The 22,075-nt window shown below is 37.7% G+C and overlaps 1 protein-coding gene across 5 annotated transcripts in view; it reads right to left on the bottom strand.

The window, feature by feature from the left end:
- TRPM7 (transient receptor potential cation channel subfamily M member 7) overlaps positions 1-22,075 on the bottom strand; it is a 131,067-nt gene that overhangs the window by 5,706 nt on the left and 103,286 nt on the right. For 2 of the 5 annotated variants that reach the window (XM_003266919.4, XM_030814101.1), the window contains 11 exons: positions 21,963-22,059; positions 18,548-18,618; positions 16,004-16,038; positions 13,787-13,812; positions 11,004-11,054; positions 10,859-10,924; positions 9,980-10,263; positions 9,765-9,847; positions 9,404-9,609; positions 5,247-5,298; positions 5,022-5,128 (listed from right to left, as the gene is read on the bottom strand). In XM_003266919.4, coding sequence (XP_003266967.1) covers positions 5,022-5,128; positions 5,247-5,298; positions 9,404-9,609; positions 9,765-9,847; positions 9,980-10,263; positions 10,859-10,924; positions 11,004-11,054; positions 13,787-13,812; positions 16,004-16,038; positions 18,548-18,618; positions 21,963-22,059 — 1,078 coding nt within the window. Of the gene's footprint in view, positions 1-5,021; positions 5,129-5,246; positions 5,299-9,403; positions 9,610-9,764; positions 9,848-9,979; positions 10,264-10,858; positions 10,925-11,003; positions 11,055-13,786; positions 13,813-14,534; positions 14,692-16,003; positions 16,039-18,547; positions 18,619-21,962; positions 22,060-22,075 lie in introns of those variants that run through there. The other 3 variants (XM_012507552.2, XR_004030434.1, XM_030814102.1) reach the window with 3 other exon arrangements.

The following is a 22,075-nucleotide window of genomic DNA, read 5'->3' as shown; positions in this document are numbered from 1 at the left end:
ACCATGTTGGCCAGGCTGGTCTCGAACTCCTGACCTCAAATGATCTGCCCTCCTCAGCCTCCCAAAGTGCTGGGATTACAGGGGTACCGTGCTGGCTTAAAAAATGGAAACTGTTTAGATTTAAAACAAAATCAAGAACCTAAGTATATGCTGTCTACGAGAAACCCACCTTAAATATAATTATATATACATGTGTGTGTATGTTTTGAAAAAAAGATTGGCAAAAGGTGTATGATGAAAACATTAATCAAAAGATAGCTGGAGTGGTTATGTTAATATCAGAAAAAGTATACATCAAAATAAGGAAAATTACCATGATATTATTAATACACAATGATAAAACAATCAATTCGCCAAGAAGACATTAACAATAGTATATGTGTATGCATTTAAGAACAATGCCTCAAAACACATGAAGGAAAAACTGATAGAACTGAAAAGCACGACAGACAAATCCAATTATATTTGGAGACTTTCTTTCTAGTTAATCAATAGAACTAATACACAGAAAACCAGCAAGGATATAAGAAATCTGAACACTAGCAACAAACTTTCCTTAGTTAATATTTACAGAATACTCCATCCAACAACAGCAGAATATATATTACCTTCCAAAGCACATGGAATACTCAGAGACCATAAACTCTTTTTTTTTTTTTGAGACTGAGTCTCGCTGTGTCACCCAGGCCAGAGTGCAGTGGCGCGATCTTGGCTCATTGCAACCTCTGCCTCCCAGGTCCCAGTGATTTTCCTGCCTTGGCTTACTGAGTAGCTGGGATTACAGGCGCCCACCACCACACCCAGCTAATTTTTTAATTTTATTTTTATTTTTATTTTTTTCTTTTTTGTATTTTTAGTAGAGACGGGGTTTCACCGTGGTCTCGATCTCCTGACCTCGTGATCCGCCCGCCTCGGCCTCCCAAAGTGCTGGGATTACAAGCGTGAGCCACCGCGCCCAGCCACAGCCAGCTAATTTTTGTATTTTTTAGTAGAGACGGGGTTTCACTATGTTGGCCAGGTTGGTATCGACCTCCTGACTTCAGGTGATCCACCTGCCTCGGTCTCCCAAAGTGCTGGGATTACAGGTGTGAGCCACCGAACCCAGCTCCATAAACTTGTAAGGTTAAAAAAACTTTAATTGAAATAGTACAAAGTATGTTTCTTTTATAATAGAATTAAGCAAGAAATCAATAAAAGACATTTGGAAAATTTTACAGTATTTAAGAACTAAACAAGACACTTCTAAACAATCCATACATCAAAGAGGAATAACAACTGAAATTATAACTATTTTCAAGTAAATAAAAATGAAAATAAAATATACCCAAATTTGAGGGATGGAGCTAAAACAATGCTTAGAGGGAAAATTATAGCACTAAATCTCTTGTTAGAAATAAAGATCTGAGGCCAGGCGCAGTGGCTCATGCCTGTAATCCCAGCACTTTGGGAGGCCAAGTTGGGTGGATCACAGGGTCAAGAGATCAAGACCATCCTGGCCAACATGGTGAAACCCTGACTCTACTAAAAATACAAAATTAGCTGGGTGTGGTGGTACGTACCTGTAGTGCCAGCTACTCAAGAGGCTGAGGCAGGAGAATCGTTTGAACCTGGGAGGAGGAGGGTGCAGTGAGCAGAGATTACGCCACTGCACTCCAGCCTGGTGACACAGCGAGACTCCAACTCAAAATAAATAAATAAAATAAAGAGCTGAGAATCAATAATCTAAGTTTCTACTTTAATAAACTAGAAAAAGAACAAACTAAACCTAAAGCGAGTATAAACATGGAAATAATAAAAAGAATAAATCAAATAAATTGAAAACAGAAAAGCAGTAGAGTAAAACAATGACAATGAAAACTGATTCTTTGAAGGTATCAATAAAACTGATAAACCTCTAGCCACGCTGATCAAGAAACAAAGAGCACAGACACAAACTGCCATAAGGAAAAAGGGGATTTGCCACAGAACTAACAGATATTAAAAAGATAGTAAGGTAACAGCATAAATAACCTTATGCCCCCAAATTTGACAATTTAAAAAAAAAGGACCAATTCCTTAAAAGACACAAACTACCAAAACTCACTCAAGAAGAACTTGATAATCAACAGTCCTATCTCTATTAAAGAAATTAAATGCTTATTTTATTTATTATTTATTATTATTATTATACTTTAAGTTTTAGGGTACATGTGCACGATGTGCAGGTTTGTTACATATGTATACATATGCCATGTTGGTGTGCTGCACCCATCAACTCGTCATTTAGCATTAGGTATATCTCCCAATGCTATCCCTTCCCCCTCCCCACTAAATGCTTAGTTTAAAACCCTGTGACGAAGAAAACTTCAGGCCAAGATGGTTTGACTGGAAAATCCTATCAAACATTCATGGTAGGGACAATATCAATTCTATACAATCTATTCCCGAAAATAAAACTTATTTTATAAGTATTATCCTAATACTAAAAGAAAACAAACATAGTGCCCCATAAAACAAACCTACCACAGACCAATATTCTTCATGAACACAGATGCAAAATCCTCAACATATTATTGAAAACTGAATCTAACAATAAATAAAAAAGATATGTATCACAACAAAGTGTGGTTTGTCCTAGAAATGCAATACTGGCTCAACATTAAAAAAACAATCGATGTAATACACTATATTAACCTATTAAAGGAGAAAAACCACACGATCATACCAAAAGATGCAGAAAAAAACCATCTGACACAATTCAATATCCATTCAAGATAAACATTCTTCAGAAACAAGGAGTAGGCCGGGCGCGGTGGCTCACGCCTGTAATCCCAGCACTTTGGGAGGCCAAGGTGGGCGGATCACAAGGTCAGGAGATCGAGACCACGGTGAAACCCCGTCTCTACTAAAAAAAATATAAAAAAAAATTAGCCGGGCGTGGTGGCAGGCGCCTGTAGTCCCAGCTACTCAGAGAGGCTGAGGCAGGAGAATGGCGTGAACCCGGGAGGCGGAGCTTGCAGTGAGCCGAGATTGCGCCACTGCACTCCAGCCTGGGCGACAGAGCGAGACTCCGTCTCAAAAAACAAAAACAAAAACAAACAAACAAAAAAAAAATTAGCCAGGCGCGGTGGTGGGCGCCTGTAGTCCCAGCTACTTGGGAGGCTGAGGCCGGAGAATGGCGTGAACCTGGGAGGCGGAGCTTGCAGTGAGCAGAGACCGCACCATTGCACTCCAGCCGGGGTGACAGAGCAAGACTCCGCCTCCAAAAAAAAAAAAAAAAAAAAAGAAAAGAAAAGAAAAAAAAAAGAAACAAGGAGTAGAAGGAAATTTCTTCAGCCTCATAAAGTGCATCTACAAAATCCTTACAGTTAACATCATCTTAATGGTCAAAAGACAGATTGCCTTCCCCTTAACATCAGAAACAAAGCAAATATGTTTACTCTCACTACACCCATTCTATACTGTGCTGGAATTCCTTGCCAGTGCAAAAAGTCAAGAAAAAAAAAAAAAAGATACACAGGTTGAAAAGAAACTGTCTTTATTGTCTACACACAAAAAACCCCGAGAAGTCTATTACAAAAAGCTCCTAAAAAAGTTAAGCAAGGTTGCAGGGACATATGCTCAAAAAAAATCAATGGCATTTCTGTATACTAGCAATAAATAAAAAACAAATTTAAAAAAATAGTACCATTTACATACCTAATAATGCTTATTATATGGCTGGTACTAAGTATCTCACAAAACCAACTCATTAAGTCCTCAAAAACTCCTTGGTGATGTAGGTATTCTCTGGAGCCATGCATCCTGGCTCTCAAGTCTAAGCTCTTAACTACTACAATATTGGGCATATGAAGTGGGACTTTCAAAAATACACAAAGGCTGGACGTGGTGGCTCACGCCTGTAATCCTAGCACTTTGGGAGGCTGAGGCAGGTGGATCACTTGAGCCTAGGAATTTGAGACCAGCCTGGGTGACATGGCAAAACCCCATCTCTACAAAAAAAAAAAAAAAAAAAAAAAAATTAGCCAGGTGTTGTGGCACGTGCCTGTAGTCCCAGCTACTTGGGAGGCTGAAGTGGGAGGATCACTTGAGTCTGGGAGGTGGAAGCTGCAGTGAGCTGAGATCACATCACTGCACTCCAGCCTGAGCAACAGAGACCCTGTCTCAAAAATAAACAAACAAACAGCTCAAGGGTGGGCCCCAGACGTGTAATTTTTTTTTTAATTTAATTTTTAAAAGAGACAGGGTCTCACTATGTTGCCCAGGCTGAAGTAGGCACTACAGCTTTGAACTCCTGAGCTCAAGTGATCCTCTGGTATCAGCCTCCTGAGTAGCTGGGACTACAGGCGTGTGTCACTGCTCCTGGTAAGGTAATTTTTTTCTAAAGTTCCACAGGGGACTATGATGCACATCAAAGAGAGACAACCACGGGTTTGTGCTTTAATTAACAAAAACTTGTAATTCTCTGCATACAAAGATGATGTTAATATCACGAGACAATATATTTACAGTTCCTGTTCCTGCTTGATCAAATAGCCTTTTCTCAATTCTTCTGCAAGGCTAACTTGAAGGCCTATTCATTCTCCAAGTAAAGGCAAATATGTTAGTTTCCCAGGATCATTCCCTGACCTGGGTTTGAGTTAAGGGACCTGCTTACATGTTCTATAGCACTCTGTTCTGTTTTTTCCTCTCTCTTGGCATTTATCAGTCCTGTAACTCCCTGCTAATCTTGTCAATAGTCAACATGAGGCTAAACTCCATGAGGGCAGAGACATAGCTGTCTGGTTCGATATTCTACTTTCAACACTGAACACAATTCCTGGCATCCTGCAGACACATAATATATTAATGAACTTTGTATAAAGACAGAAAGAAAACACAGATTCATTTATAACCAACAATATGTATTTGCAAAGAAGCTGCTGAAGCTGGCACAATTAGAGACCATTACATTAAACATTTGTACCTCTGGCCTTATGAGGTATTGTAGTAACCAAGTTTCATAACAATTTATATACTATACTGATTAAGAAATTTTTTACCTGGAAGTTTAAGCTTTCTACAGCAAGAATTACAGTGATGTTTTGCTCTGAAGTTTTTAATTGCATCTTCTCCTAGATTTGCTGGGCCAAAAACCATATCACAGGATCTGTAGAATTGGTAATTAAAAAAAAAAAAAAAAAAAACCAACAAAAAAAGTGGCAGTCTATGAGGTACAAATATAAAATGTGAAATTATGCCTTAATGAAATAGTTAAAACTTATTACCTCTTTTCTTCTGCTTTTATCACAGATGGGTCAGTCAAATTTTCACCAACACCTTTGTATGTGTATATAAAAAAGACAAATAATTTATATTATATAACTGACATAAATACTGACATCTGCATAATAAAAATCATCTTAAGAGATGTTATAGTATCATCGATCATTACAATGTTAAACTATTCAAAGGAGTGTAGTTCTTCTCTTTTGATATTTTATAACTTGATTTATGACCCTGGCATTCTACCAAGGAGAGGCGTATCTCCTTGTAATGTGAACAAGAGTTAAACATCAGAGTTGGTAGGTAGGCATTAAGTTCCTTATCCTGCAGCACCAAGGACGCAAATACCTCCTTACTTGTAAAAGGTCTGGTCAATCTGCCCTTGTTTCACCTTAGTTAGCAAAGAACAATTTGGTACATGAAGGAATAATCCATAGGATTTTAAAAGTGTTTGGGATTGGCCAGGCGCAGTGGCTCACGCCTGTAATCCCAGCACTTTGTGCAGCCAAGGCGGATGGATCACCTGAGGTCAGGAGTTCAAGACCAGCCTGACCAACATGGTGAAACTTCATCCCTAATAAAAACACACAAAAAAAAGTTAGCCAGGCGTGGTGGGGGGTGCCTATAGTCCCAGCTACTTTTAGGAGGCTGAGACGGGAGAATCGCTCGAACCCGGGAGGCGGAGGTTGCAGTGGGCCAAAATCGTACTACTGCACTCTAGCCTGGGCAACGGAGTGAAATTCGTCTCAAAAAAAAAAAAAAAAAAAAAAAAAACAAGCAAACAAGTGTTTGGGATTTAAGGGAAAAAAACCACACACATTAACATATACCACATTTTCTTGCAAAACATTCATGTAACACAAAGAGTAAGATTGTGAAAATCTTTCTTCACCTCCAGCCCTCTCCAGAAGTATTATGATTAAATTCTTCCAGTCTCTTATATATTCATGTGTGTATATATAAACACATATACATACACACACACACACACACAACACCTACTGATATTTTGAATAATCACAAATATTTAACCCATTAGAGCAAAATCTAATAAAATGGTTCAATTTCACAAAAGGAAAAACCAGAATTAAAACACGACACTATTTTCCATCCAATAGAATGGCAAACATTAAGAATATTCAATACTGGAAAGATTGCAGAGAAGCGGAAACTTCCATAGAATGCTGAGTATGATTTCTGATAAGCTTTTGGGAAAGTAATCTGGCAGTTGTTATTAAAATTAAAATTGTACTAATCTCTTTTCTAAGCCAATTTAGGAATTTACTTTATGGAAATAAAAGTAGCAGTGCATTGGTTTCCTGCAAGCACTGTTTGTAGAAGCAAAAAACTAAAAGTAGAGTGAATGTCTATCAACATAGATGTAAATCATGCTATAGCTGCTACACTATAGACTATCACGCAGCTTACTAAAGAAATAACTCTAGAAAATGCCCATGATATATCGTTAGGCAGAAAAAAAAAGTGGAAAAAAAAAATCTCATGATCCCAGTTGGGGTAAAACCAACACAACAAAACAAAATAATAAAAAAGAGGGAAAAAAGTCTCTGTGTATATGTCTTCACAGAAGTAGAGAAATAAAAAAGATGGGAACACTTTGTTCTTTATATATTGCTACACTGTTTAACTTGTAATCATCTAAGATATTCCTATGTAAAAATTGTTCAATAAACATTATGCTGAGATGGAATCTACTCGGTGAAGATACCGTGAACATTGTTCAAATCACAACAAGGGACTTAGAATACCACATGAACTTTGTTGATAAAGTAGCAGGGTTTGAGAGGGTTCACTCCAATTTTGAAAGAAGTTCCACTGTGGGTAAAATGCTATCAAATGGCACTGCGTGCTACAGAAAGTCTTTCATGAAAGGAAGAATCAATCAATGTGGCAAACCTCACTGTGGCCAGAGAGTGGCTCATGCCCGTAATCCTAGCACTATGGGAGGACTGCTTGAGGCTAGGAGTTCAAGACTAGCCTGACCTACCTAGTTAGACACCCATCTCTACAAAAATTTTTTAAAATTAGCTGCGTGCAGTGATGTGAGCCTGTAGTCCCAGCTATGCAGGAGGCTGAGGCAGGAGGATGGCTTGAGCCCAAGGAGTTTGAGGTTGCAGTGAGTTGTGATTGAGCTACTGCACTGCAGCCTGGGTGACAGAAAGAGACCCCGCCTCTATTTTTTAAAAAAGAAAGAAAAAGAAATTGCTGCAGTCATCGCAAACTTCGGCAACTACCAGTTAGCAGTCACCAACATGGAGGCCAGACCCTTCACCAGGAAAAAGACTATAACTTGATGAAGGCTTAGATGATTCTTACTATTTTTTAACAATAAGGTATTTTTAAATTAAGGTATATCCACTGTTCTTCATACACAATGCTATCACACACTTTAGACTATAGTGTAAATATAACTTTTATATGTACTGCAAATCCAAAAAATTAATGTGATATGCTTTATTGCAATATTTGCTTCGTTGCAGTTGTCTGGAACTGAGCCTACAGTATCTCTAATGTATGCTTGTAATTTTTAAAATTAATTGGATTGGCCTAACTCATAATGGACATCAGAGAGTTTTTCACTACATACACCACCATAATCATTTTTATAAAGGTGTGAACTACTGAAAAAAGTATAGTTGTTTTTACATAGATTTTCATTCTTGAGCTGAATCAATACCTGTTTGCTTTTCAACAAATCTTTTATATTTATACCCGTACACTAAAGAGTCACTGAGTAATAAACATTCTAAACAATTGTTCTCATGTGATTTAAAATCTGGTCTGTGTTTACATTTGAAATTAAGTCTGCTCTTCAGGGAGAAAAATTATGGAAGCCATAATGAAGTGAAGAGCTGGCAACTTGCTCAATTTAACTTTCCTTTGACTCACTGTGAAGCTCAGCAGACATTACTCCAAGCAAACCTGCCCTCTTGCAGTCACCATTTCTTTTTGTTCTTTCATATGTATGAAACACAGTCTATCTGCTAAGATGGCTATGAGCAATTTTTCCCTCTATAGATGCATGTCGTTCTACCCATCAACTGCTGAATCTACTTCGCCTCCCCTTGAATGTGGGCTACCCTTGCAAGTTGCCTTGATCAGTAAAACGTGGCAGAAGGAATCTCAGTCCTGGGCCTAGCCTTAAGAGTGTCTGCCTTCTCTCTACAAGAAGCCAGCTGCTATGTAAGAAGTCTAAATACCTGAAACTACCATGCTGTGAGCAAGCCCAAGCTAGCTAGCCATGTAGACAGAGAACACTGAAGAATTGAGGAATTTAGTTGACAGTGAACAGAGACCTCAGACATTTGACTCCAGTCAAGCTGTTCAATGTCTCCAGCCATTCCAGTCTTTTGAGGTGACAGCAGAGAGAGACATTCCCACTATGCCCCATCCAAATTTCTGAATAAAAGAACTATAAGGAAATAAAATGGCAGTTGTTTTAAATCCACTAAATTTTTAGGTAGTTTAGTTCACAATAACAGGTAACTTACATAAACACCAGGAATAATAGAGGTATTTGTTATTTTTAAAGAAACGGTCTTTATACTTTTGAAATACTAGACTGCCTATCTTAGAATAGGGAATTCTTACATGTTTTTGCTTATCAAAACATCTGTATTATCTTAAGAATAATTTAGATAGCCAGGCCGGGTGTGGTGGCTCACACCTGTAATCCCAGAACTTTGGGAGGCTGAGGTGGGCAGATCACAAGGTCAGAAGTTCAAGACTAGCCTGGCCAACATGGCGAAACCTTGTCTACTAAAAATACAAAAATTAGCTGGGCGTGGTGGCAGGTGCCTGTAATCCCAACTACTCGGGAGGCTGAGGCAAGAGAATTGCTTGAATCCGGGAGGCGGAAGTTGCAGTGAGCTGAGATTGCACCACTACACTCCAGCCTGGGTGACTGAGCAAGACTCCGTCTAGGGGTGGGGTAGGGGGTGGGGGAACGAAAAAAAGATAGCCAGATTCTATTACTCAAGGCCCTGATGGCTATATGCTATGACTGTGATTAACTTGCTTTTTTATAGCTTCTATTGGCCTAAGATTTTATTTATCTATAAATTAGCAGATTCTGTATAACATATGAATAGGTGAGAACCTACTGCAGAATTTCACCTTAGCAATATTTTAATAAATTTACCTTGCAAATCAAGTACCAGTAACTCCCCTCTTGTATATTCGTAAGTCCAGTGGCTAAAGGCTAGCATGATCTCTTCCAGAGTATTAGTTGGAATAATCTCATCTCCATTATTATTGTTGTATTTTCTAAATTCTCCAGTCATACATTCTTCCACAGCAAACCACTGTCCTGCTGAATGGCAATACAGCAGGAAAACTTCAAGGAACCTTATAAAAAAGTTATAAATATTACTAGCAGTTTTGTTAATAAAATTCTAATTGATCCACAAAATGGATAATTAAATATTCAACATCAAAAATGAAGGTCAAAAGGGACTGCTATCCATATAATAAAAGATCCCAGAAAAAAATTAAAGATTTACCTTGGAGAATATGGTATGGATTTGGGTTTCATTTGATTAAAGGCAAATGTAAGCTTTTGTGCTGCTCTCTGTTGTTGAATTTCCTATAAAAGGGAGGGTGGGGAGAACCCTTGTTTAATATTTAAACTAAGATTATATTTGGCTTATTGATATTTCAGAAGTTAAAATATAAAGCTTAAATTATGTTCCACTATTAAACATTCACTGACACTTACTCTCAGACAGAGATGCAGAACTGTATCTTCTTTATAAATACTTGACCATGTATTAACCACCTCTGGAAGAAAAGATTTGATAATATAAAGATGCCCTGATTTGAGGATATCATGTTCTGACCAGGTACACTGTACTTTGACAGCTCTTCGTAAACCTCCTCCCATCTCCTCTTTGCTTAAAAACTCTATTTTGGCACAGAGGCCTAGTTGTGACCAAGAAGACATGCTGTTATTTAGTATGTTGGGTGAACTCTCTTCCAAACGATACACTGTGACAGGCTCCCCTGCAACACGAATGGAAACAGTTTAAGATTAAATTGTGACTTTTTAAAAATGACAAAGTAAAATAAAAATTAGCAGGCATCTTTAAGTAAGGAACAGAAGATAAAATGGACCAAGATGTAGTTTTATAAAAAGAAATTTAATAGCAATAGGTAAGAAATCAAGGATACTTTCATAATATCTTTGAATTCATGTGTAATGTTAGGCATTTTTGAAATTCTGAGCATTTTATAGAAAACCTTTAAAAAAGCAACTAAAATTCTACACACTTCTGAATTAAACTTAGAAGTTAGAGCTATCTGTTTCATGGACGCTGTGATGTCAATTTATATACATTACTAGGTAGTGGATCAAGAACTTTTTAGAATTAGAATGTATTGTTGCTTCTGAATATGCCAGTAATAGAGAAATTCAATACTTCTGACGCTTCCCTTCTTCTATTCAAACATACCTCACCCTTGTAGTAGTCAGATTAATCAGGAATTTATTTGAAATTGATACTTCTTAATGTAATCCCACCCACATTTTATATTATAGCTAAAAATCATTAAACAGCTAATTTTCACTTTTATTTATTTCTTTAATTTTTGGATTTACCTCTTGGAGGCACAGGTGTAAATGGAATGCTCTGTGATAACCTCATCAAGTTATTTCTTTCCACAGCTGCATAAAAATGAGAGAGAAATAATGAAATCTGTAAAGGTTCAAAATACTATTAAATTTTGTTTTTAATATTACTGACCTGAATAATAGTAATTTGTATCCATAGCTGGCTTAAATGGAGAAGTGAGACCTAGAATGGCAAATAAACAAATGAGACCATTTAAAAAGTACTAGTACAGCAAAAATTTTAACCCGGATATTCTCATAAAATCATTTTGAATTTCCATCGTGTAACTGTTCCTCACAAAAACAGAAAAAATTAGGGATAAAGTATGTCCACTGTGCTATATTACCCTATTTCATTATGCCACTTTAGTGAGAGCTGTGCATTTAGACACCTACAAGTGAAGAGCACATTATGCTGCACACTATCCTAACTCCTGCCATAAACTCACTCCTCCCATACCTCCCACTCAAAAAGAAAAATCTCTCTTTGATTCTGATGTTTGGGGGTTGGGGACTGTAGCCATGTAACTATTTTGGCAGGTCTACCATGAGAAGATGAACTTCTGGAATGTGAAACATACCCATCAAAAGCCCTTCCCCCATCTTTGTGTGTGTGTGTGTGTGTGTGTGGAATTGACCTTTAAATGTTGCAAGAAGACAAAGACAAGTCAAATCTGCTATGTGCTAAGTTTCTAGAACACAAATAAAAAGAAACCTACCGTCTTGCAGGAAAAGGAAGTTAGCCAACAGGTTTTAATACTGTATAATATAAAAATATACTTTAAAAATGTGTATATACACATACATGTGTGCACACATTGTATGGCTGTATAGGAGTACCTAATGCCTTCTGGTTGAGGAGACGTCAAAGGCTATCTCAGAGTAAGAGAAGGGGGAAGATGGACCTATAATGCTTTTTGGACATACACCCACCCAGATGTCACTCCAAAATATTCTAATTGTGTAAGTATGTGTCATCATAGAAATGATTCTCTACAAATGATTTGAATATGCAGCTAAGACTACAAATTAATGGGCAAGAGTACAGGGATAACCGCAGGAGATGAAGCTACAGAAACAGGGAATATCAAATTGTTAAGAGGAGGCCAGGCACAGTGGCTCACACCTGTAATCATTAAAACTTTGGGAGGCTGAGGTGGAAAGACTGCTTTGGGGCCAGGAGCTCAAAACCAGCCTGGATAACATGGCAAGGCCCCATTATCAACAAAAAAGATTTTTAAAATTAGCTGGGCAAGGTGGCACCCACCTATGGTCCTAGCTACTCAGAAGGCAGAGGTGGGAGGATTGCTTGAGCCTAGGAGGTTGAGGCTGCAGTGAGCAACGACTGTGCCACTGCAGTCCAACCTGGTGACAGAGAGATCTTGTCTTTGGGGGGGGAGAGGGCATGGAATTAAGAGCCTAAAGTGGGGGGGGCGGGGATTAAAAGCCGAATATGTCATGTTAAGGAAGAGCACTGGATTTTACTAAACAACAATGGGGAAAAATGTAAAGTGGAGGAGTGACCAGATCAGATCTTTTAGAAAAATCAGGCCGGGTGCAGTGGCTCTCGCCTGTAGTCTCAGCACTTTGGGAGGCGGAGGTGGGCAGATCATGAGGTCAGGAGTTAGAGACCAGCCTGGCCAACATGGTGAAATCCGGTCTCTACAGAAAGACAGAAATTAGCCGGGTGTGGTGGTGCACGCCTGTAATCCCAGCTACTCGGGAGACTGAGGCAGGAGAATTGCTTGAACCTGGGAGGCGGAGGTTGCAGCGAGCCAAGATCACACCACTGTACTCCCTACTCCAGCCTGAGTGACAGAGTAAGACTCCTTCTCAGCTGGGGGCGGGGAAGGGTGGCAGAATAGAACACTGATGAGAAGCAAAACTACAGGCAGGGACCCCAAACTGGTATAATCACTTTGAAAACCTATTTGGTAGTAATTACCAAATGTGAACACATGCTAACTCTGACTCAGCAATTCCACTCTTAGGCATATGCCAATAATAAATAAATATATATGTTTATCAAACAACATGAACAAGAATGCTTATAGCAGCAAGTCATAATAGCCATACAGTGGAAGCTACTGAAATGACCACCAAATAGCAGGATGGATAAGTAAATTCAATATATTTACATAAGGAAATTTTATATAGTAGTGAGAATGCACAAATTACCACTATCCACAGTAATATTGATGAATTTTATAACTACGTTAAAAGGAAGAAGCAAGACACAAAACAGTATATACTGTACAATTTCATTTATATAGCCAATATGCACATACATGCACTCACTCACACACGCACATACACCCCAAAATAGGTGAAACTATTTAGGGGCAGGGACTGTAAGAAGTAGAAACAAAGGAATGGGGATATAGGCAAAATTGTTTTTAGGTGCTGATTACATGGCTATACTTACTTTGTAAGAATTCACTGAATTCTGCACTATTCTGTATGCACTATACACTTCGATAAAAGTTTGACAAAGCAATGGTCTAAGCTGAAAGGAGCAGTGGGATGTATAGTGGAGGATGGATTTTAGAGACATGTAGGAAGTAAATGCAATAGGACTTTGTGAGTACAAAGTCAATGTGGTCAAGAATAACTCAGCTGACTAAAAGTTTCATTTGTTAAAACAGATGGAATATTAGAAAAGGAGCAGGCTGTATAGCAGAGACCAAGTAGCAGGGAGGAAGTGTGACAGTAAAGAGATCATCATTCACAGGGTGGTTCGTGTGTTTGTGAAACATCTATAGTAAGGAGAAAGTATATGAGGGAAGAACTCTTTAATACCTTGGCTTTTTCTAGCTTGAAGTCTAAAATGTCTTACCTAGAATAATGTGGTGTTTGCTATAACAGATCATGTAAGATTCTCATTTTTTTCACATTAAATCTACCACACAGACTCACCATTTAATGTTCCTTCTTCAGATGGCCTAAAGAAACACCAAAAAATATAGTATAAGCTGTGCTATAAGTTTTGGCTATCATTTAATTTTTTGATTTTATACAATTATTATATAAAAAATATTATTAAGGAAATTCTGATATTGATTCTCTTTGAATATTTGCCATTTCCCTTAAGTCAATCCCAATCCATATATAGATACATATATCTATATATATATCCATATGTATCTACTTATTAATAACTTGTATCTCCAATTTATGCCTAAATATTATTAGTAGTTTGGTGCCAAATTGAAGGCTCTATACTAATAAACTATTTCATAACTTCTGTATTTGTGGAGGTTCATTCCAGTACTGTAACAATACACTGAGACGACTTTGCAGGATGCTAGAAATATTTCAATAGAATTGATGGACAAAGAACTGAGAGAACAGTTAAGTAGATGTCATTTTGCCTCTTAGTTTCTAATGTTGAAAAACATTTCTCCCAATGTTCACTGTATTTATTTATAACAACATATACTGGCACCAAATGGAGGTTCTTTTACTTCCAAGGATTCCAGTGTCAATTAGACACACAGGTAGAGTGGAAAAGAGAACAGAATGAGAATAAAGAAAAACGCATTAGAGGCTTAGCACTTTCATTACACAGCTATGTAGCCTTGCTCAGGAATGAAAGGACCAGATCCAGAAAGGACCTTGGGAGTAGATAACCTTGTCTCTTTCCAGCTCTTACATTCTATCTGACCCTGTTGATTTTCACCTCAATAGAAACATTTTCTTACAGAAAGTATTTTGAACCTAATATCATTCCTTTGCCTGCTGCTAATCAATCACTCTTTTCTCAGCACTCAAAGGGTTGCCAATCAGCTCCACCTTTATGGGTAATTCTCAGGGTCAGCATTCTGCAAGACAATGTTCTGTTGTTAGACATCAGAATTAACACCAACTTGAAGTACCTATTCTGTACTTACATCCTATGGCTTTGGTTATAAAAGAAAATATTCCTTGAAGAGGTCTGACTATAGGTGGGTCTTCCAAATGCCATTCCAGGGTCAGGAAACTCAATTTGGGCAGATGCTTATCCTGTGGCCCAGGTTTATTTTCTTCTTTATATATTCAGATTTATCTATTTTCTTTTTTAAAAAAATTATTTGTTTTGAGACTAGGTCTCGCTGTTGCCCAGGCTGGAGTGAAGTGGTGCAATCACGGCTCACTACTCCTGCGCTCAAACAATCCTTCTGCCTCAAGCCTCCTGAGTAGCTGGGACCAAAAGTGCCCACCACTATACCCAGCTAATTTAGAGATGGGGTCTCACTATGTTTCTCAGGCTGGTCCCCAACACCTGGCTCAAGCGATCCACCCACCTTGGCCTCCCAAAGTGCTTGGGATCATAGGTGTGAAGCACCATGCCTGGCCCAGATTTATTTCTGATTCACAGAAGGGGAAAAACACTGCAGAATAATAATTTCCCCCAAATTGACTTCTCTGCTCAAGTAATCCATATGAGAGAATAACTCTACCATGCTTCCAGTATCAGGTGGGAGTCAAAACAAGACTTTTTTTTTTTTTTTTTTGCGTATCCTTTGGAATTCTACAATACTAATTCCTAGGACAGAAACACAGAGATTATCTTAGATTTGTCTTTACCCTTATGTCTAATATGTACTAAAAAGTTTTACTTTCTGGGGACAATAACCGTCAGATTGCCTATAGTTTCCACTTTTGGTTTTGGATTACCACATCAGCTTTCTAGTGGATCTTCCTGTACGCAGGCTTTCTAATGTATACTGTGCATTACTGCTCTAATCATCAAAGTGCTTTCCAAAAGCAGATGCAAGGTTTGACTAGAATGATGGATAGAGAAATCAAGCAAGTACAAAACTAAAGTCTCAAACTAGGTCTCTCAACAAATTTATTCAGGAATAAGTTAGAAACAGCACTAAATAATAAAATCAGAATTGTATCACTATTAGGAAGACCTTAGTAGAGTTGTAATTATAGTACAACTATATGAAAATAATAAATTTTAACTTATATATTAACTCACAATAAACTTGTTCCCCTAATCTCATCTATGCGAAGAGAGGAGATGCTAGAATAAATAATCATCACTTATAAAGAAATGTTAAAGAGATGATGCAAAGAGCAGGAAAAAAGACAACATTCAATAACTATGATACTTTGCAAGCTAATGGTGAGAAAAAGCTTACTTACATTTCTCTGTTTGATGGTCTATCTTGTAACCAATCCTTCAGCAAAAAAAAAAAAACACACAAAAACTTTAAAGACAAAAATCTCTAGATGAAGCATAACTGTCTTTTTTTCTTATATTTTAAGAATGAAAGGCTAAAAAATTAACATACAGTTGTTTCATAAAACAATAAATTTATTTATTGTAACTGTATTTACTGTAAATGTAACTACCATAAGGCTATTCAACAAGGTGGAATAAAAAATTTTATTTCCCACAACACAGTCTTTCTATTCTTTATGAATTTTTATATTGTTTGAAGACAATTCTATTCTCTTTTTTTTTTTTTTTTTTTGAGACGGAGTCTTACTCTGTGGCCCAGGCTGGAGTGCAGCTCCGCTTCCCGGGTTCACGCCATTCTCCTGCCTCAGCCTCCCGAGTAGCTGGGACTACAGCCGCCCGCCACCATGCCGGGCTAATTTTTTGTATTTTTAGTAGAGACGGGGTTTCACTGTTTTTTAGCCAGGATGGTCTCGATCTCCTGACCTCGTGATCCGCCCACCTCGGCCTCCCAAAGTACTGGGATTACAGGCGTGAGCCACTACGCCCGGCCAATTCTATTCTCTTAAAATATATATTTGTGGCCGGGTGCGGTGGCTCACACCTGTAATCCCAGCACTTTGGGAGGCCGAGGTAGGTGGATCACCTGAGGTCAGGAGTTCGAGACCAGCCTGGCCAACCTGGTGAAACCTCGTCTCTACTAAAAATACAAAAATTAGCTGGGCATGGTGGTGGGCGCCTATAATCCCAGCTACTTGGGAGGCTGAGGCAGGAGAATCACTTGAATCTGGGAAGTGGAGGCTGCAATGAGCCAAGATCGTGCCATTGCACTCCAGCCTAGGCAACAAAGCGAGACTGCATCTCAAAAAAGAAATATATATATACATATATATGTATATACACATATACATATAAACATCAAAATACAAACAGAAAAATTAAAATCACATAAGCTGCGAATGCTCATGACATTTAGGCATATTTCACTGCAGCCTTTGTTGTGTATATGTGCATATGGTTTTTATTCTGCAGTTTTATAATGTTCCTAGGTGTGGGTTTATTTTTACTTCCCCAGTTTGAGACTCATTCTGCCTGAATTTCAATCTTCACATATTTTATCATTTTGTAAAATTCTAAACCATTTCTAATCTCTTCAGATTTTGTCTACTCTCTCAAGGCCAGTTAGATATGTCTTCCATGTCTCTTTAACATATTTTCCATCTTATTATGTAGTTTATCTTTTTTTTACTTTAATCATCTTGTGGACAATTTTTTATTATTACTTTAATCCATTTAATTATAGTTCTGTGTTGCATTCTGATCCAGTTTAGTAATTCTCCCTTCAGATGTGCCTAATCTGTTAATTAACTCCCACTGAGTGGGGTTTTTTTGAGATGGAGTTTCACTCTGAAGCCCAGGCTGGAGTGCAGTGGTGCAATCTCGGCTCACTGCAACCTCCACCTCCCCAGTTCAGGAGACTCTCCTGCCTCAGCCTCCCAAGTAACTGAATTACAGAGGCATGTGCCACCACACCCAGATAAGTTTTGATTTTTAGTAGAGACAGGGTTGTGTCATGTTGGCCAGGCTGGTCTTGAACTCCTGATCTCAAGTGATCCACCAGCTTCGGCCTCCCAAAGTGCTGGGATTACAGGCATGAGCCACCGCACCCAGTCCCCACTGAGTTTTTTTTTTTATTTCTAGTTTTTCAAATGTGCCAGTCTTTTTGAATAGTATCTCCTTCTTTTCTCATGTTTTATATTTAAAACTTTTTTATGTCCATAATCACTTTAAACATACTTATTTTGTCATCTGTAACCAATAATTCCACTATCTTAAGTTATCAGAAATCAAATACCGTTTATGTAAGTTGACTCCCATGAGTTCTAAATTGCCATTGTGAGGTCATCTTCGGTAAGGCTTTAATTTGTTGCAAAGTTGTGCAGCTCAGGGTCAGGAAGAGTCCCTCCAGAAAGGAGGATTTGTTACTGTGAATCTCTTTGTTAACTAACCTCTTTCCCCACTGAAATAACTTTTTTCAGTAACATGATTTTAACAACATAATCTCTCTATGCCAGAACAGATATATTTTGAATGTAAGTCAATATTTTCTTGAGCAAAATTATGAGCACTGACTTATATATAATACTTGATTATAAAGGAGTAATTTTTCTGCCTTTTCCTGAGCTTTTTGTCTTGTCAGTGTGTGCTTTTAAAGGCAATTTGCAAAATCAATTATTATCGCAGTTAGCTGGAAATGAGTTCATATAATTAGCTTCAATTCAAACAAAAAGAGATTTCTGCCTTTATTCTGCATATTTTTCTTTAAAATTCCTGACTAGTCACTGTAAGAAGAAACTTTTCTATAACTGCTACTATGCTAAAGTCAGTTTTCTTAAGAAAAATTTGCTTGAATTTTTGATACAGTCCCAAATAACACTTTGTAGATCTTATCTAAAAAAGTTTAATATATTTAATAATATATATCTGTTTAGTTGAAATCTACAAACCGGTATTAAAGCTGCTTTGGAATCTACTTCATGAGTGTCTTCGGTAGATGGCCTTCTACTGATTTTTTCTGCTAAAAGAAAATTGAAAAATATAAAAAGGCTACACAACTGAAGTTTTATGAATACCAACTAACCAAACACAAAGTATTCCAGGCACAGTATAACCTTCATAAGATAACCTTTCCTCAACACGCTGAACACAAGAATTACATGAGGCCCATAAATTATTCAATTTGAGTAAACTATTCAATTTATTGTGAAAAGGCAACAATAAATGAGAGTATGAAGTAAAAAAAAATTTCTCTCCCTTCTGTTCCCAATCACCCTGACTGGGGACAGTAAAGGTAATTCATTTCTTGTATATTCTTCCTGGGATATTTGTATGTGTATACACATACCCCTGCCAATATTTAACATAAATGGTAGGGAAACATATATGCCTTGAGGTTTTTGTTTTTTTAAACTTTAAGCTTAGAGATTTTTTTTTTTTTTTTTTTGAGACAGAGTTTCACTCTTGCTGCCCAGGCTGGAGAGCAGTGGCGCAATCTCAGCTCACCACAACCTCTGCCTCCCGGGTTCAAGCAATTCTCCTGCCTCAGCCTCCCTAGTAGCTGGGATTATAGGCATGTGCCACCATGCCCGGCTAATTTTGTTTTCAGTAGAGACTGGGTTTCTCCATGTTGTTCAGGCTGGTATCAAACTCCTGACCTCAGGTGATCCACTCGCCTCAGCCTCCCAAAGTGCTGGGATTACAGGCGTGAGCCACTGCGCCTAGCCAGCTTAGAGATTTTCTACAGAAGAACAGAGAAGATTTTCCCAATTATCTTTTGATGCTCTCTTTATTTCATACTGGATATACAGTAATGTATTTAAACAAACTCCTACTAATGGAAATTGGATCTGTTTCCAATCTCTTCCTATGATAAACAATGCTGCAATGAATAATCCTTTTCCCCAACTTATGATAATACCTTTGTTGTCATATCTTATTTATCCATATTTATGTCATATCATATTTATTTATGAACTTTAGAATTAAGCCTACTTCCAAAAAAAGTCAGGATAGTAAGTTACAAATCAACTTAGAGAAAGCTTACAATTTTACAGTACAACAAAGGATAACCTCAGAATGAAGAAAGGAAAACCTCAGAACAAAATTTGTATTCCACGTGTAGAGGACAAAAAGACCAGACTGAGATACATTAGAAGACTCTGGGCAAAATGTTTTCAATATGATGAAACTGACAGAATACATTATATTCTGAATATCAGGAAGAAATTTGGTTAAATACCAGAGAATCTAGAGTGTTGATTTAACCAAAACTGTAACTATACTTGGTGGAAAAGGGTGAACAGGTGTGTGTGTGTGTGTTCGTTCTGGGAATACAGAGTGAGAAAAGAGAGTTCAATTCTTGTCTTCTTTAGTGGAAGGTCAACAGATACGGCCTAAAACTGAAATACGAGGATGCTGCAATACAGGTAGGTTTGAGTATCACTTACCAGAAATGCTTGGGATCAGAAGTGCTTCAGATTTTTGGTTTTTTTTTAAATTTTGGAATATCTGCATTATACTCACCCAGGTGAGCATCTGAAAATCTGAAATCTGAAATGCTCCAATGAGCATTTCCTTTCAGTCAGTACTCAAAAATTTTGGATTTTGGAGCATTTTAGATTTCAGGATGTTCAATCCATATAAGCATACTAACTTAGAAATAACATCTATGTTATCTTAAATACTGAGAATTCTTTTTCTTCCCTCCTAATCCTTCTACCATTTCTTTTTTCTTTTTTTTTTTTTTGAGATGGAGTCTCGCTCCCATTGCACAGGCTGGAACGCAGTCATGCGATCTTGGCTCACTGCAACCTCCATCTCCTGGGCTCAAGCGATTCTTCTTCCTCAGCCTCCCGAGTAGCTGGGATTACAGACGTGCGCCACCACACCTAGCTAATTTTTGCATTTTTACTAGAGATGGAATTTCGCCATGTTGACCAAGTTGGTCTTGAACTCCTGACCTCAGGTGATCTACCTGCCTCGGCCTCCCAAAGTGCTAGGATTACAGGCGTAAGCCACCTGGCCCCCTCTACCATTTATTTTACTTGCTTTACTGTTCTGGCTAGAATGTAAAACAGAAACAGTAACAGTCAAAATCCTTTTCTTGCTCCCCATCTTGGGCTTTCAATAGTTTACTAGGAAGTTTGATGCTTTGTGATAATTTTTTGTTGATATCCTTTTTGAGATTAAGAATGAATACTGAATGTTAATCAAATACCTTCTCTGCAGCTGTTAAGATGATCCCATGATTTTTCTCCTTTAATCTGCTACTATCATGCATTATCACAATTATATTTTTGAATGCTAAGACAACTTTCATTCCTGGAATAAACCCAATTTGGTCATAATATGCGTTGCTGAATTCAGTATGCCAAAGGAAAATGAAAGAAGTGATGGTGAGGTGGACAATGTAGTACTGTTTTTCTTAAGGAACCTTTATAATTATTCAACTTTTCAATGATGTGCATATATAATTTTGACTTATAAAAAAATTATCATATGGAAACATCACAATATAGTAAATGAAAAATTAATGGTACAAGGTAACGTGTATTGTCTGTGACCTTTTGTGTAAAAAATGAGAGGTATAAGATTGTACTGTCATACATGATTGTATAAGCATGAAACTCTAAAGGGTAGACAAATAGTGGTTACATGTGGGAACAGAGTGAGAGGGAAAATTTTCAGTGTTTGTATTTTGATTTTGAACCAAAAATGTATGATTTTTAAAAGTTAAACTGGAAAAATATGTTAAATAAGTGATGATACAGATTAAAACATGATACACATGAACAGATACGTCTGTAAAAGCTAAAAGGAGATTTATAAAAAGTTTTTCTATTCCATCTTTACAGAATAAACAATTTGTAAAACATATTCTAATAAAACATTCTTTTTTTTTTTTTTTTTTGAGACGGAGTCTCGCTCTGTGCCCCAGGCTGGAGTGCAGTGGCGCAATCTCGGCTCACTGCAAGCTCCGCCTCCCGGGTTCACGCCATTCTCCTGCCTCAGCCTTTCCGAGTAGCTGGGACTACAGGCGCCCGCCACCGCGCCCGGCTAATTTTTTGTATTTTTTAGTAGAGACGGGGTTTCACCGTGGTCTCGATCTCCTGACCTCATGATCCGCCTGCCTCGGCCTCCCAAAGTGCTGGGATTACAAGCGTGAGCCACCGCGCCAAAGAAAACATTCTAATGAATGCTAGGACTACAACTTATTCAAGGTTACAGTAACTATGGCAGACTAGAATTTTCATCTTCTGACTCCTGTACCATTCACTGCTCACATGTTTGACAAACATAAAATACATTTAAAGTGTCAATGAGTATGTTTTCTGACACTATTCATATAGTCAAAATACTCACCTTGTTTTGAATGAAGAGGAATGGAAGTTCTGTGACAGTCAGTAAATCCAGCAAGAGAACTCACTCGTTTCAAAGTGTTTTCAGAAGTATTGTTATTCTGCAAATATTGTGCA

This window comes from Nomascus leucogenys, chromosome 6 (assembly GCF_006542625.1).
Source record: "Nomascus leucogenys isolate Asia chromosome 6, Asia_NLE_v1, whole genome shotgun sequence".
Classification (NCBI taxonomy): Eukaryota; Metazoa; Chordata; class Mammalia; order Primates; family Hylobatidae; genus Nomascus; species Nomascus leucogenys.
Note: the sequence above shows the minus strand (reverse complement) of the source record. Positions and strands in the feature narration are given on the sequence as shown.